Source organism: Oncorhynchus mykiss, chromosome 17, assembly GCF_057628025.1.
Source record: "Oncorhynchus mykiss isolate SJ-2025 chromosome 17, ASM5762802v1, whole genome shotgun sequence".
In the NCBI taxonomy this organism is placed as follows: Eukaryota; Metazoa; Chordata; class Actinopteri; order Salmoniformes; family Salmonidae; genus Oncorhynchus; species Oncorhynchus mykiss.
The window spans coordinates 66180939-66196637 of NC_143038.1; the positions used below are offsets into that span (position 1 = coordinate 66180939).

General features: G+C 40.7%; 1 protein-coding gene across 1 annotated transcript; it reads right to left on the reverse strand.

The window, feature by feature from the left end:
• Positions 1-1050: 1050 nt before the first annotated feature.
• On the reverse strand, positions 1051-12812 carry zgc:66479 (uncharacterized). The gene is made up of 4 exons (XM_021570024.3): positions 12366-12812; positions 5442-5920; positions 2923-3070; positions 1051-2481 (listed from the first exon to the last, which is right to left on the reverse strand). Exons 1-4 carry the CDS (start codon positions 12690-12692, stop codon positions 2083-2085), a joined length of 1353 nt encoding a protein of 450 aa, XP_021425699.3. The 5' UTR covers positions 12693-12812; the 3' UTR covers positions 1051-2082.
• Positions 12813-15699: the final 2887 nt, after the last annotated feature.

Sequence of the window (15699 nt, forward strand, 5' to 3'; positions counted from 1 at the left end):
AGCACCAGACAGGGGAAACTCCAACCACATGTACAGCATGTCCAGCACCAGACAGGGGAAACTCCAACCACATGTACAACATGTCCAGCACCAGACAGGGGAAACTCCAACCACATGTACAACATGTCCAGCACCAGACAGGGGAAACTCCAACCACATGTACAGCATGTCCAGCACCAGACAGGGGAAACTCCAACCACATGTACAACATGTCCAGCACCAGACAGGGGAAACTCCAACCACATGTACAACATGTCCAGCACCAGACAGGGGAAACTCCAACCACATGTACAACATGTCCAGCACCAGACAGGGGAAACTCCAACCACATGTACAACATGTCCAGCACCAGACAGGGGAAACTCCAACCACATGTACAACATGTCCAGCACCAGACAGGGGAAACTCCAACCACATGTACAACATGTCCAGCACCAGACAGAGGAAACTCCAACCACATGTACAACATGTCCAGCACCAGACAGGGGAAACTCCAACCACATGTACAACATGTCCAGCACCAGACAGAGGAAACTCCAACCACATGTACAACATGTCCAGCACCAGACAGGGGAAACTCCAACCACATGTACAACATGTCCAGCACCAGACAGAGGAAACTCCAACCACATGTACAACATGTCCAGCACCAGACAGGGGAAACTCCAAACACATGTACAGCATGTCCAGCACTAGACATGGGAAACTCCAACCACATGTACAACATGTCCAGCACCAGACAGGGGAAACTCCAACCACATGTACAGCATGTCCAGCACAGGTCTATGCTGTTCTTACAGCCATAGGCTAAGCCAACACCATAAATAACATTTGGGGAGAGGTTGTGAGAAGGTGTTTTGTTACAGATCACATTACGGTCAAGGTTATATTCCATTCTCTTTTAGACAGAGGCAAGCTTTCAGTTGCTCAAATAAATGAACTTAAACCATGAGCTGAATAATTATATTTTAACAGCTTTCTTGTAAATCGAGGTTTAAATCATTGTTAGGCTATAATTAACTACAACAAATAAGAGGACAGAAGCAGAGGTAAATAAATAAAGTATACACTTTTTTTATTACAAAAGTGCATGAATGACATCTGTGATGCAATTTGCAGGTTTGAAAATGTCACATCTATAACATGACAGAAATAAAATGAGGCTCCATTAATAATCCCAGCTACTGAATGTAGGCTAGGTCAATAATATGGACAGTTAAGAAAATGTATTTACATAAATCAAAACCAAATAATCACACACATTTTGATTTACAACTTTTTAGTAAGGACATTTACAACTGAAACATTATCAAATAAGTTCATAACCAAGCTGGTAAGTGTTTGGACCTTCTGCGGCTTTGCCAACAAATTGGAAAGTAGCTTTTGTCACTCATCTTAAAAACGGATGTTATTGCTCTGAAATTCATATTTAAAAAGAGAACAGAAAACTTCAGACTGCTTACTTAGGTACAGACAACTGTTAACAGTTGGCACTGACAGAGTCTTTATTTTTATCTGAAGTATTCCTGGTGAACTCTAAAGACCCTGTATGAGGGTGTGGGTCTTGAGGAGTGGGTCCTCAATAGGCACTCATCTTTATCTTTAGAAATATATCTTTAATATTTCCATAAGACCTCGCCATTTTGGTCAAATGTAATTTAATTTCTGGCAATGCAGTAAAGTATGATTAATTAAAAAGGAAATGGCCCACACTCGCTCACCATTAAAGACATACTGTATCATTATGTTATTCAAGCGACTATTAAAAATGTCACATTTCGGGCCTTCATCAATGACTTTCATCCAAAAAATTATACAGAGGGAATGGACATGTACATATAGGCCCCTACGTCATAATTGTGTCAGGCTATTAATAGTTGCTTAAGTAAAATAGTGTTTTTAATGGTGAGTTAGCGTTGCGCCTTTATCTTTTCAATGATTATCACATTTTTGTCAATGCACCACGCCTCATGTTGGTTGAGTGGCCTCCTACTTCTTTCAATACAGTAATGTTTCAATTGTCAAAATGTCTGCTCTAGCCATACCAGAGTCAGCAACGTGTGCCTGAACCTTTTCTTCCTTCTACCATTGCTCCTCAGGAGACCAGTCCTCTGGGAAGTCATTGTCATCATCAATCTCCTCTTCCTTGTCCTTTGGCTCCTCCTCCTCCAGTTGCTCTTCTGTGACACCATCTTCCAATGACTCCACTACAACTAGCTGTTCTTCTGGCTCCTCTGTCACTTCCTTTTCCACTGACTCCTCCTCCTCCATTTCCTCCTCTTCAGCTTCCTGTTCCACTGCCTCCTCAGTAACGTCCTCCTCTTCAGCTTCCTGTTTCACTGCCTCCTCAGTAAAGTCCTCCTCTACCTCCTCCTCAGCAGGTTCTTCCTCTGTTACCTCATGCTCCCGTTCTGCCATTTCCGAGGCCTCTGCCGCCTCGGAGTCTACTTCCTCTTGGCTGAGTGGACCACCATTCACCAGCTAGAACACAGAGAACAATCCATACTGTACATTCAAGAGGGCACTCGAGCATGGGTCATCGTGTATGGTGTCTGAAAGAGTTACACACTTACAATGCTCCTCTCGAATATTAGTTTTATATTAGTTTAACATTTTCAACCCTTTGTCGATAAAAGGATTTGCTTTTCTCTGATCACGCAGGTTTGGTGTTTACAGATCAGAGCGATCTATTAAGTCAACCTGAAGTTATACAATACTTGACTAACTTACTGTATGTGTCAGAAAGCAGATATAATTACTTTTGTAAGAGCACTGTGTGTAAGTCTACACTATAAGCCTCAAAACCATGATATGTTATTTCATAAAAAAATGTAGAAGATGAGGAATACTTTCTTGTTCATTTTCCTTGCAGTCTACGGATATAGAAATGTAATAATTAGCTGTGGTGGAAGTGGGGCCTACCTGGCTGTGAACAGCCTCCAGCTGCTTCTTGAGATGGGGGTGCATGCTCTGGGAGCTGATGTGCTGCTCATCCAGGGTCCTGGTCACTAACTGCAGCTGCTGCTCCAGAGTCTGGGCCTTCTTGGCCTGCCATTCCTCCAGCAACTCCCTGAAACACAGACAGATAGAGACTCAATGAGCCATAGAATATTAGAACCAACATTTGAACTGGTACAGTGCCTTGCGAAAGTATTCGGCCCCCTTGAACTTTGCGACCTTTTGCCACATTTCAGGCTTCAAACATAAAGATATAAAACTGTATTTATTTGTGAAGAATCAACAACAAGTGGGACACAATCATGAAGTGGAACGACATTTATTGGATATTTCAAACTTTTTTAACAAATCAAAAACTGAAACATTGGGCGTGCAAAATTATTCAGCCCCTTTACTTTCAGTGCAGCAAACTCTCTCCAGAAGTTCAGTGAGGATCTCTGAATGATCCAATGTTGACCTAAATGACTAATGATGATAAATACAATCCACCTGTGTGTAATCAAGTCTCCGTATAAATGCACCTGCACTGTAAAAGTCTCAGAAGTCCGTTAAAAGCGCAGAGAGCATCATGAAGAACAAGGAACACACCAGGCAGGTCCGAGATACTGTTGTGAAGAAGTTTAAAGCCGGATTTGGATACAAAAAGATTTCCCAAGCTTTAAACATCCCAAGGAGCACTGTGCAAGCGATAATATTGAAATGGAAGGAGTATCAGACCACTGCAAATCTACCAAGACCCGGCCGTCCCTCTAAACTTTCAGCTTATACAAGGAGAAGACTGATCAGAGATGCAGCCAAGAGGCCCATGATCACTCTGGATGAACTGCAGAGATCTACAGCTGAGGTGGGAGACTCTGTCCATAGGACAACAATCAGTCGTATATTGCACAAATCTGGCCTTTATGGAAGAGTGGCAAGAAGAAAGCCATTTCTTAAAGATATCCATAAAAAGTGTCGTTTAAAGTTTGCCACAAGCCACCTGGGAGACACACCAAACATGTGGAAGAAGGTGCTCTGGTCAGATGAAACCAAAATTTAACTTTTTGGCAACAATGCAAAACGTTATGTTTGGCGTAAAAGCAACACAGCTGAACACACCATCCCCACTGTCAAACATGGTGGTGGCAGCATCATGGTTTGGGCCTGCTTTTCTTCAGCAGGGACAGGGAAGATTGTTAAAATTGATGGGAAGATGGATGGAGCCAAATACAGGACCATTCTGGAAGAAAACCTGATGGAGTCTGCAAAAGACCTGAGACTGGGACGGAGATTTGTCTTCCAACAAGACAATGATCCAAAACATAAAGCAAAATCTACAATGGAATGGTTCAAAAATAAACATATCCAGGTGTTAGAATGGCCAAGTCAAAGTCCAGACCTGAATCCAATCGAGAATCTGTGGAAAGAACTGAAAACTGCTGTTCACAAATGCTCTCCATCCAACCTCACTGAGCTCGAGCTGTTTTGCAAGAAGGAATGGGAAAACATCAAAGCATGATGTTTCCACCCCCATGCTTCACAGTAGGTATGTTTTTTTTTGGATGCAACTCAGCATTCTTTGTCCTCCAAACACAACGAGTTGAGTTTTTACCAAAAAGTTATATTTTGGTTTCATCTGACCATATGACATTCTCCCAATCTTCTTCTGGATCATCCAAATACTCTCTAGCAAACTTCAGACGAGCCTGGACATGTACTGGCTTACGCAGAGGGACACATCTGGCACTGCAGGATTTGAGTCCCTGGAGGCGTAGTGTGTTATTGATGGTAGGCTTTATTACTTTGGTCCCAGCTCTCTGCAGGTCATTCACTAGGTCCCCCCGTGTGGTTCTGGGATTTTTGCTCAACGTTCTTGTGATCATTTTGACCCCACGGGGTGAGATCTTGCGTGGAGCCCCAGATCGAGGGAGATCATCAGTGGTCTTGTATGTCTTCAATTTCCTAATAATTGCTCCCACAGTTGATTTCTTCAAACCAAGCTGCTTACCTATTGCAGATTCAGTCTTCCCAGCCTGGTGCAGGTCTACAATTTTGTTTCTGGTGTCCTTTGACAGCTCTTTGGTCTTGGCCATAGTGGAGTTTGGAGTATGACTGTTTGAGGTTGTGGACAGGTGTCTTTTATACTGATAACAAGTTCAAACAGGTGCCATTAATACAGGTAACGAGTGGAGGACAGAGGAGCCTCTTAAAGAAGAAGTTACAGGTCTTCCTTGTTTGTTGGTGACCAAATACCTATTTTCAACCATAATTTGCAAATAAATTCATTAAAAATCCTACAATGTGATTTTCTGGGTTTTTTTCTTTCTAATTTTGTCTGTCATAGTTGAAGTGTACCTATGATGAAAATTACAGGCCTCTCTCATCTTTTTAAGTGGGAGAACTTGCACAACTGGTGGCTGACTAAATACCTTTTGCCCCATTGTAGCTAGGGAGTGAGTTCATGCATGAAGTTAATCATAAGATTCACTAAAACCCAAGCTTACTTGATTTCACCCACTTCCTGGTGGTTGTTATGAAGCACTACCCTGTGAAGACTCAGAAACTCTCTCAGTTCCCTCTGCTCAGTGACCTGTCCCTCCAGCTGTGACGTCAAGCCGTCCACCGTAGACACCTGCTCGTCCAGACTGGTTTTGACGTTGTCCACTGTGCTGGTCATCCTCGCCAAGCTCACTGCTAGCGCAGAGTTGGAGCTTGAAACGGCCGCCACGCTCTCCTTGACCGACTCGAAGTCATCGCTCTTGTTTTTCATCATGGCCTGCAGGGCTGCGGAGGAGATGGCTACCTTCTGGAACTCAGCCAGTCTGGTGTTCATCTCGTTGTGGAGTGACCACAACTGTGATTTGAGGTCGATGCTCTTCAACTGCTCTGACATTGCCAGGGTAACCTCCGCCTTCTGCTGGGCCTGTTTCTGAGCTGCCTCCAAAGCCAGTATCCTCTCCTCGATCAGACCTCCTGATCTCATCTGGGCTTGGTTAAAAAACAGATATCGGTTAAAGCTTGTGTTCCAGAGAAACAAGGTATAATCTTTATAGCAGATTTTGAGAAATCATTCGGAAATGGCCCTCCACCAAACTGGAAGTCTTCCGACTAGCTTGGAAAGAAAGCACTGTGCAATATTCAAGAGCCCTCACTGCTGCATGATCATCCTATTTTTACAACCTAATTGAGGAGAATAAGAACAACCCCCCCCCCCAAAAAAGTATGCTGTCGCAAAGCTAAACAAAAAGCAGCATTCAACAAGAGAGGTTGGCTTTCACTTCTGCAGTGATGAATTCATTAAATTCCTCGACGAACAGATCATGATCATTAGAAAGAAAATTATGATTCCTCTTTGAATCTGCATATTTCTCCAAAGCTCAGTTGTCCTGTATCTCTTGACACATTCATGAAAACAGTCATGGCCCCTAAACCCTCAAGCTGCATACTGGACCATATTGCAACTAAACTACTGAAAGAGCTACTTCCTGTGCTTTGCCCTCTTATGTTGAACATAATAAATGGCTCCCTATCCACTGGATGTGTACCAAACTCACTAAAAGTGGCAGTAATAAAGACTCTCTTGAAACAGCCAAAACTTGACCTGGAAAATAAAAAAAACTATCGGTCTATAGTTTTGTGAATCTTATGATTAACTTCATACATGAACTCACTCACTAGCTATATGAATATCTCCCATTCCTCAAAAAAAAAGTTAAACTCACTGCCTTCCTGAAGACAAATAATGTATCAAATTTACATTTGATTGATTTTAATTGATGTACGCCGATGAGTCCTCGAATCCTCAATCTTCAACTTTGAAAGGCCTCATTGAGGACATGGATAATTTCTCCAGTTTCTCTGGACTAAAACCCAATTAGTGTACTATATTACAGATTGGCTGTCTATACAATACAAACTTTAAATTGCACGTGGTCTCCCAATTAAACGGGCGGATGGTGAAGTCGATATGCTTGGGGTACATATCCAAGAAAAGTTGAGCGATCTTACAACTGTTAACTTTGATTGAAAACAGATACAGTAGAATCTTGAAACCGTGAAGAGGGAAACACCTATTTAAGGGAAGATTACACTAATTCATTCTGTAGTGATTTCGCAGTTCACATATTTATCCATGGCTCTGACCCAAGAGAATCCTTTTTTAAATAATGTGAGAAAAAAACATTTTACTTTATTTGGAATGGCGAACCAGAGAAATTAGCATATTTATAAAACGAACATGAGTTTGGAGGGTTAAAACTGTAAAATATTAAGGCATTAAACCTCTCTCTTAAAGCCTACATTGTACTGAAATTGTACTTAAATCCAAATTGGTTTTCTAGCAAGCTACTATGAGAGGCCCATCCTATGATTAAGATTGGTCTCTTTGCTTTATTGCAGATTAAAACCTTACATTTTCGGTGGCTTGACAATGGATCCCTGTTTAAAGTATCAACCTTTTTAAATGGTCATACAGAGTTGGCTACAATTTCAACTTCAAAATCAGTTTCACTTAAACTTTCTGGCGCAGGCGTTCCGCTAGCGACCCACCTCGACAACATCCGGTGAAATTGCAGAGCGAGAAATTCAAATGATAGAAAGAGAAATATTTAACATTCATGAAAATACAAGTGTCAAACATCAAAATAAAGCTTAACTTCTTGTTAATCCAGTGTCAGATTTCAAAAAGGATTCAGAGCAAAAGCACACCATGCGATAATCTGAGGACAGTGCCTGCATACAAAAGCATGTAAAAAAAAATTCTAACAGGCAGGTGCGCCACGAAAGTCAGAAATAGCGATATAATAAATGCCTTACATTTGAAGATCTTCTGTTGACACTCCAAAAGGTCCCAACTACCCAAATGGTCACAAATGGTCCTTTTGTTTGATAAATTCCTTCTTTATATCCCCAAAAACTCAGTTTAGCTGGCACGCTTCATTCAATAATCCACCGGTTTCCCTCCTTCAAAATGAATCCCAAACGTTACCAATAAACTTCTCCAAACAAGTCAAACAACGTTTATAATCAAACCTCAGGTACCCTAATACGTACATAAACAATCAAATTTAAGACGGAGAATCGTTATTGTCTTTACCGGAGATAAACAACAAAGAACCCGCTCTTATCCACGAGTATGCAAACACTACAGCCAAAATGGGAGCCACTTAGAAAAACTACAAATTCTAGCTAATTTTTTCCAAAAACAAGCCTGAAACTCTTTCTAAAGCCTTTGACATCTAGTGGAAGCCGTAGGAACTGCAATCTGGGAGGATTTTGCCTCACAATAAACATGACAGCCATTGGAAACAGTAGTAAGCTGAATTATTATTATTTTTTGATGGTTTGTCCTTGGGGTTTCGCCTGTCATATCAGTGCTGTTATATTCACAGACATTATTTTAACAGTTCTAGAAACATTAGAGTGTGTCTTATCCAAATCTATCAATTATATGCATATTCTAGCTTCTGGGCCTGAGTAACAGGCAGTTTACTTTGGACACGCACATCTGGACGTCAAAATACTGCCCCCTAGCCCAAAGAATTAAAGTAAAAAGGTTTGACAGCAATACCGCATAAAATCAAGTCAGTTGGGAACAGGTTGTTAATGTCCCAATACCTTGGCATTGGTTCTATGAACTGACATGTAAAACAACAATTGACACATCAATCAGTTTTTTACAATTTAAGCTATTATATAAAACACTTGCTACAAAAAGAATGCTCAATATATGGGGCATTGAACAGTCGGCCTTGTGCAGATTCTGCCATGAGGAAACAGAATCAATAGATCATCTGTTCTGCTACTGTCCAGCAGTGGCTCACGTTTGGATTCAGGTCGAGGTATGATTGTTAATGTCAATATCGGTAGAAAAGTTACAAATAGGGAGGTTCAGTACCCCTTTAAAACCTCATAGTAAAATGGAAGGATGCATTGCAAAAATAAATAGCTAAATAGAATTATACTAGGAAATATGGGTTCATCTGTGGACAGCAGAGGGTTGGAGTCAGAATGAATGGTGGATTGGCCGCTGATGGTGAAAATCCAGCACTTGAAGAAAGAGGCAATGTATAATGACTTAACTACAGGTAAGGTAGATGTAAGCAAAATAGCTGGAAGTAGCAATAAAAGTATTGTTGTCCGTTCATTTACTAAAATAGACAAAATAAGAATATTTAAAAAGCCCCAAAAGCTTGTGTTACAGTTACATTATTATATCGGTGTAGTTACACTGCAATTCTGAGGAAAACAAGTTGTGGTATTGAGTAGTTGTAATGGCAATATTTAAGATGAATCAGATTCATTCAGTTTAGAGTGATTAACACAATGTTTAGCATATTTATGTTTTTTACCTTTCTGTAATACACATGATTTCCAGTGTTCTGTTTGGAAGAGTTTAGGGTTAATGGTCACTAGACTCAATGTTTTATGTTAGAGATGAAATATTTATCAAATATCTGTAGATAGTGATTGACGCCGGTCTGGAGGTGTAAGGACCGACAAATACTTGTGTGATTCTGTAGCAGCTTACAAAGCCCCTGCATTTTGTTTTGACTTCCTAACAAGCCTTTCTGGCTGGTGTTTCCAGAGCAGTTGTCTGCTGATTTAGGATGTAAAGGCCTTCTCAGAGACGGCTAGTTAGACATTTCTCTGCTTCTGTGCTGGAGTTGTCTCCCTGTTGCAACTTGTAAAAAAACAAATAGATTTTGATTGACCTTATCGGCACCTGCTCATCCCTGTTATTCACATAGAAATTCTGATTCCAGTAATACACAAGGAATAGGAAAATATTCTCCACATCAGTGCTGGACCAACAACAAACACCAAGAACTAAGAAAGAGAACCTGCAATACTGTATTGTGGTTCTGGTTACAGTGAAGAGGAATATACAGTGCCTTGCGAAAGTATTCGGCCCACTTGAACTTTGTGACCTTTTGCCACATTTCATATGCTGACTTTCCTCACCCACGTTTAATATCTGTTACCTACAAGGACATTCAGTCATACAGCTGTTTCTGGTTAGCCTGATAACTCATACTAAATCTTCCGCTGCTCTATCTTAAGTTGCCATCATTTAAGTTGTTTGTGCTGACGAGTGGCACGAGGGGTGTTGTACAAAACAACTCTAACCAATCACGGAGTCTCTAACCAATCACAGCATCCAAGCCAATGACGGATTTTCAAACTGCCGCTTTACACTTTACCCACGTGTTTTCTGGATCTGGCCCAGCCTATTGGCTTCTGGATCAATCAGACAGCCCCGAATGTGTTAGAATTCGGTAAAGGGTTGGGGATGTACTCAGATCCATTGCGGAGAAGAAACTAATGTCCATGGACGTGACGTAGCTTTTGGCCAGAGCAAGGAGTCTGGGTAGCCAGGCAAGCTGCTGGCATACAGGGCTGTGAAAATAGCTTGATAGTGTTAAAGGGTAGAGGGAGGTCCTGACTGATCTTTAAACAGCTGCTGCTGTTTGTTCCGTTGCTTAACAAATGTCATTTCCATTAATTTCAACATGTGTGGTTGGGAAACATGAGCATGAACTTGCAGACTGGTAGCATACTATATATAGATAGCTATCCTATCCTGTATGCATGTGTACAGTATAGGCCAGGGGTCCCCAATTACATTCAGCCATGGGTCAATTTTTCATTGAGCAGATGGTCAGAGGGCCGGAACAAAGTTATAATCAATTTGTACACCGCAAATTGATCACAATAATCCCAAACAGATATAGTATTTGACAAAAACAGAATTATTTCAACCCTTGTTTACATTGGGATATGACCACATATGCCTCTAAATTATGAGTGGAAATACTTGGGAATAGATTTCTGAAATTAAAATGACTTTGAGCTGATTTCATAGTGACTTAATATTATTTTATGTCCATAAACAAAAATTATGTGCTCAGAAAACTTGTAGTGCCAAATAGCCACCTACTGTGGAACCCTGATATAGAACCTACTGTAGAACTATATGCTGTAGCGATGGGCATTCCAAGTGTTTTCGGTGAGCCGACTCATTTGGCTCAGTTCCCGAAAAGATCTATAACCATGAATAATTGCACATCTCCAATGTGAAGCGGAAAGGGTAGGCTACCATTATGTCAGATCGTGAAATGAGCATTCCAATAAATGTTTACCTGGCTCAGATTGACGTGCTATCCCCACTAATTATTGTTTCTGAAGCGAGGATTCACCCTCTTTAGATAATTATTTTGTAACACATCTGCAGAAAAACGTTGTTCTGAGCTCATAAAGCAGTCGTAACAGTATGCAAAACAGGGAGCCATGATCTCTTTCACCGGTGCGATTCGGTTCCCGACATTCACCAAAAAGATCAATTCAAAAAGAGCTGTAGACATTCTATGCACATGGCACATGCTGGTATTCAATCATGATCAGAACATCAACATAAACTGATGATGACAAAATATAAATATATCAACATTTTCATATTTTATACAGAACAAAAATATAAACAACACGCAACAATTTCAAAGATTTTACTGAGTTAAGGAAATCAGTCACTTGAAATAAATTCGTTAGACACTAACCTATGGATTTCCCATGGCTGTGAATACAGATATGCATCTGTTGGTCACAGATAACATTAAAAAAAAAATAGGTCTCACAATGGGTCTCAGGATCTCTGTGCATTCAAACTGCCATCGATAAAATGCAATTGTGTTCATTGTCCGTAGCTTATGTCTGCCCATACCATAACTCCACCGGCACATGGGGCATTCTGTTCACAACCTTGACATCAGCAAACCACTCTCCCACACAATGCCATATCTGTGGTCTGCGGATGTGAGGCCGGTTGAACGTACTGCCAAATTCCAAAAAATGACGGAGGCGGCTTATGGTAGAGAAATGAACATTAAATGATCTGGCAAAAGCTCTGGTGGACATTCCTGCAGTTAGCATGCCAATTGCACGCTCCCTCAAAACTTGAGACATCTGTGGCATTGTATCTTGTGACAAAACTACCCATTTTAGATTGCCATTTTTTTGTACCAAGCACAAGGTGTACCTGTGTAATGATCAGGCTGTTTAATCAGCTTCTTGATATGCCACACGTGTCAGATGGGTGGATTACCTTGGCAATGGAGAAATGTTCACTAACAGGGAAAAATAAGCTTTTACTGCATATGGAACATTTCTGGGATCTTATATTTCAGCTCATGAAACATGGGACCACCAACACTTCACATGTTGCGTTTATAATTTTGATCAGTGTATATTCTGTGATGGGAGGAATTGATGCTAACAATATTTCCAATTCCTTTCTCCGTCAATGCTTTAATAACAACTCCAAAGCCCTTCTCATTCTCAGCCGGGCTCATTTGATTTACATTACTGCAAAGATCAACGACATAGCCTACTCATGGTCATATGACAATTTCAGAATCAGATCAGTCCATTACCTGTGCGTCTCTCAGCCCCATCTGCTGCTGAAATTTGGTGATTCTTATTTGCATGGCCCTAAACGTTTCTGATAGCTGATCAATGGATTGTTGCTGTTGCAGGCAAAACCAGCCCGCGGATGCCCCTCCAATCGCGACCATAAGGAACAACATGCATGGCAGCGCAACTTGATTTACTCTTCTTCGCGACTTGGACACTGGGTGGGATTCTATTAAGAAAGAGTTGTCCTCGCGCTCTGGCTTGAAGTTGGCGGCAGTCTTTGATTTGCGCTTAGTCATTTTGGATACCTTGTTACCTGGAGAGAAACTCACGTACACAGGAGACATGAGACAGGGAGAATGATGGCACTCGTCTTGCTCGAGATAAAGTGGTGCCTCGATTTATTAGGGTATGCTACTGTGCTCTCTCTACTCTGCAACACCCCGTTCATTCATTGGACATTTACTGAAGTCAGGCAAGTGTTCTAATGTTAGTATCAGAAGCGTGACACCCCCTCGTTCCTCGTTGTGGTCGGGAGTTGCTCTAGTAGCCTAGAGCTCAATGTGTTTTGTAATCGAATGTAACTTGCATACAATGTTTAAAGGCTACTGTCGCGTGTTATACGCCTCTTTATTGAAGTTTGATCTGATATTAAATGGACAATGTACGCCTTTTTAACCCTTTTTCTATGACACCTCAGAAAACTAATGTAGTAGGCCTATGGTCATATATATATATATATATTTTGACAGTTGAACATATTTAGGCCTTAGGAAAATGTATGTAAGAAATATATCAATAATTTTCTTGCACATGTGAACATACAGTAAATATATTTCGAAAAAATGTATATATAGCCATGATTTTTTAGCGGGCCCACTGCTGTCAATCACAATTTAAAATGTTCCCTGAGCCCTGCCCCTCTTCAACACAGGTAGAGAAATTATTCGGGTACAGCTGTGGGCCACATACTTTGTATTTTTCTGGCCCAGTATATGCCTGGGTCATGCTCAAAACTGGCCTACATACTGCATCACCATAAGATGACACAGGTCAGGCCCAGCAGTGAGCCACACACTGTAAAATGATTAATTCTCTTTTTCTTATTTTTGTATTTATTTCACCATTATTTAACCAGGTAGGGTAGTTTAGAACAAGTTCTCATTTGCAACTGCGACCTGGCCAAGATAAAGCATAGCAATTCGACACACACAACAACACAGAGTTACACATGGGATAAACAAAACATAGTCAATAATACAGTAGAACAAAATAAAACAAAAAGTCTATATACAGTGATTGCAATAAATAGGCCATGGTGGCGAAGTAATTACAATATAGCAATTAAACACTGGAATGGTAGATGTGCAGAAGATGTATGTGCAAGTAGAGATACTGGGGTGCAAAGGAGCAAGATAAATAAATAAATACAGTATGGGGATGAGGTAGGTAGATAGATGGGCTATGTACAGGTGCAGTGATATGTGAGCTGCTCTGACAGCTGGTGCTTAAAGCTAGTGAGGGAGATATGAGTCTCCAACTTCAGAGATTTTTGCAGTTCGTTCCAGTCATTCGCAGCAGGGAACTGGAAGGAAAGACGACCAAAGGAGGAATTGGCTTTGGTGGTGACCAGTGAGATATACCTGCTGGAGCGAGTGCTACGAGTGGGTGCTACTATGGTGACCAGTGAGCTGAGATAAGGAGGGGCTTTACCTAGCAGAGACTTGTAGATAACCTGTAGCCAGTGGGTTTGACGACACGTATGAAGCGAGGGCCAACCAACGAGAGCGAACAGGTCGCAATGGTGGGTAGTGTATTGGGCTTTGGTGACAAAACAGATGGCACTGTGATAGACTGCATCCAGTTTGTTGAGTAGAGTGTTGGAGGCTATTTTATAGATGACATCACCGAAGTCGAGGATCGGTAGGATGGTCAGTTTTACGAGGGTATGTTTGGCAGCATGAGTAAAGGATGCTTTGTTGCGATATAGGAAGCCAATTCTAGATTTAATTTTGGATTGGAGATGCTTACTTCTCTAGGGTAGGGGGCAGCATTCAGAATTTTGGATGAAAAGCATGCCCAAATTAAACGGCCTGCTACTCAGGCCCAGAAGATACAATATGCATATAACTGGTAGATTTGGATAGAAACCACTCTAAAGTTTCCAAAACTGTTAAAATAGTGTCTGTGAGTATAGCATAACTTATTTGGCAGGTGAAAACCTGAGAAAACTCCATTCAGGAAGTAGTTTTCTGTTTGTTTGTTTTGTAGTTTTCTACAGTATCCATTGATTTAGGACTCAAATTGCAGTTCCTATGCTTTCCACTAGATGTCAACAGTATTTAGAAATTGTTTCAGGCTTGTATTCTGATAAATGAGAGAGTAAGACCAGTCTGAATGAGTGGATCCTTGTCGAGTCACAGAGCTTTTTCATGCGTAATCCCGAGAGAGTGCCTTTCTTGTTTACATTTTATATCGACAACGTTATTGTCTGGTTGAAATATTGAAGATCATTTAGGCTAAAAACAAGGATTGAATATAAACATCGTTTGACATGTTTCTATGAACTTTACGGATAATATTTGGATTTTTTGTCTGCCTGTTTTGACTGCGTTTGAGCCTGTGGATTACTGAAGAAAATGCGTGAACAAAACTGAGTTTTTTGGATATAAAGAGTCTTTATCGAACAAAAGGAACATGTAAATGAATGTCTTCTGAGTGCAACCATATGAAGATCAGCAAAGGTAAGGGATTAATTGTATCTCTATTTCTGACTTGTGTAACTCTTCTGCTTGGCTGGTTACTGTTTGTAATGATTTGTCTGCTGGGTTATGTTCTCAAATAATCGTAAGGTATGCTTTCGCCGTAAAGCATTTTTTTAATCTGACACCGTGGTTGGATTCACAAGAAGTGCATCTTTAAACCTATGTAAAATATGTTTTTTTTGTTGTGAATTTTTATAATGAGTATTTCTGTATTTGAATTTGGCGCTCTGCAATCTCACTGGATGTTGGCCAGGTGGGACGCTAGCCCTAGAGAGGTTAATATGAGTCTGGAAGGAGAGTTTACAGTCTAACCAGACACCTAGGCATTTGTAGTTGTCCACATATTTTAAGTCAGAACCGTCCAGAGTAGTGACACTGTGCCATTTTCCGAGCCAAAGATAGGAGTCACAAAAAGCAGAAATATAGATACAATTAATCATTAACCTTTGATGATCTTCATCAGATGACACTCATAGGACATCATGTTACACAATACATGTCTGGTTTGTTCGATAATGTGCATATAAATATAAAATAAATCTCAGTTTACATTGGCGTCTTACATGCAGTAATGTTTTGATTCCAAAAC

What these genes read in the sequence shown, in the direction of transcription:
- zgc:66479 (XM_021570024.3), bottom strand. Translation starts at nt 12,692, where the DNA reads ATGTCTCCTGTGTACGTGAGTTTCTCTCCAGGTAACAAGGTATCCAAA. An exon ending in TGGGGCTGAGAGACGCACAG is followed by an intron (nt 5,921 to 12,365) that starts GTAATGGACTGA and finishes AACCAAGCCCAG; the next exon opens with ATGAGATCAGGAGGTCTGAT. An exon ending in CAGGAAGTGGGTGAAATCAA is followed by an intron (nt 3,071 to 5,441) that starts GTAAGCTTGGGT and finishes TCTGTGTTTCAG; the next exon opens with GGAGTTGCTGGAGGAATGGC.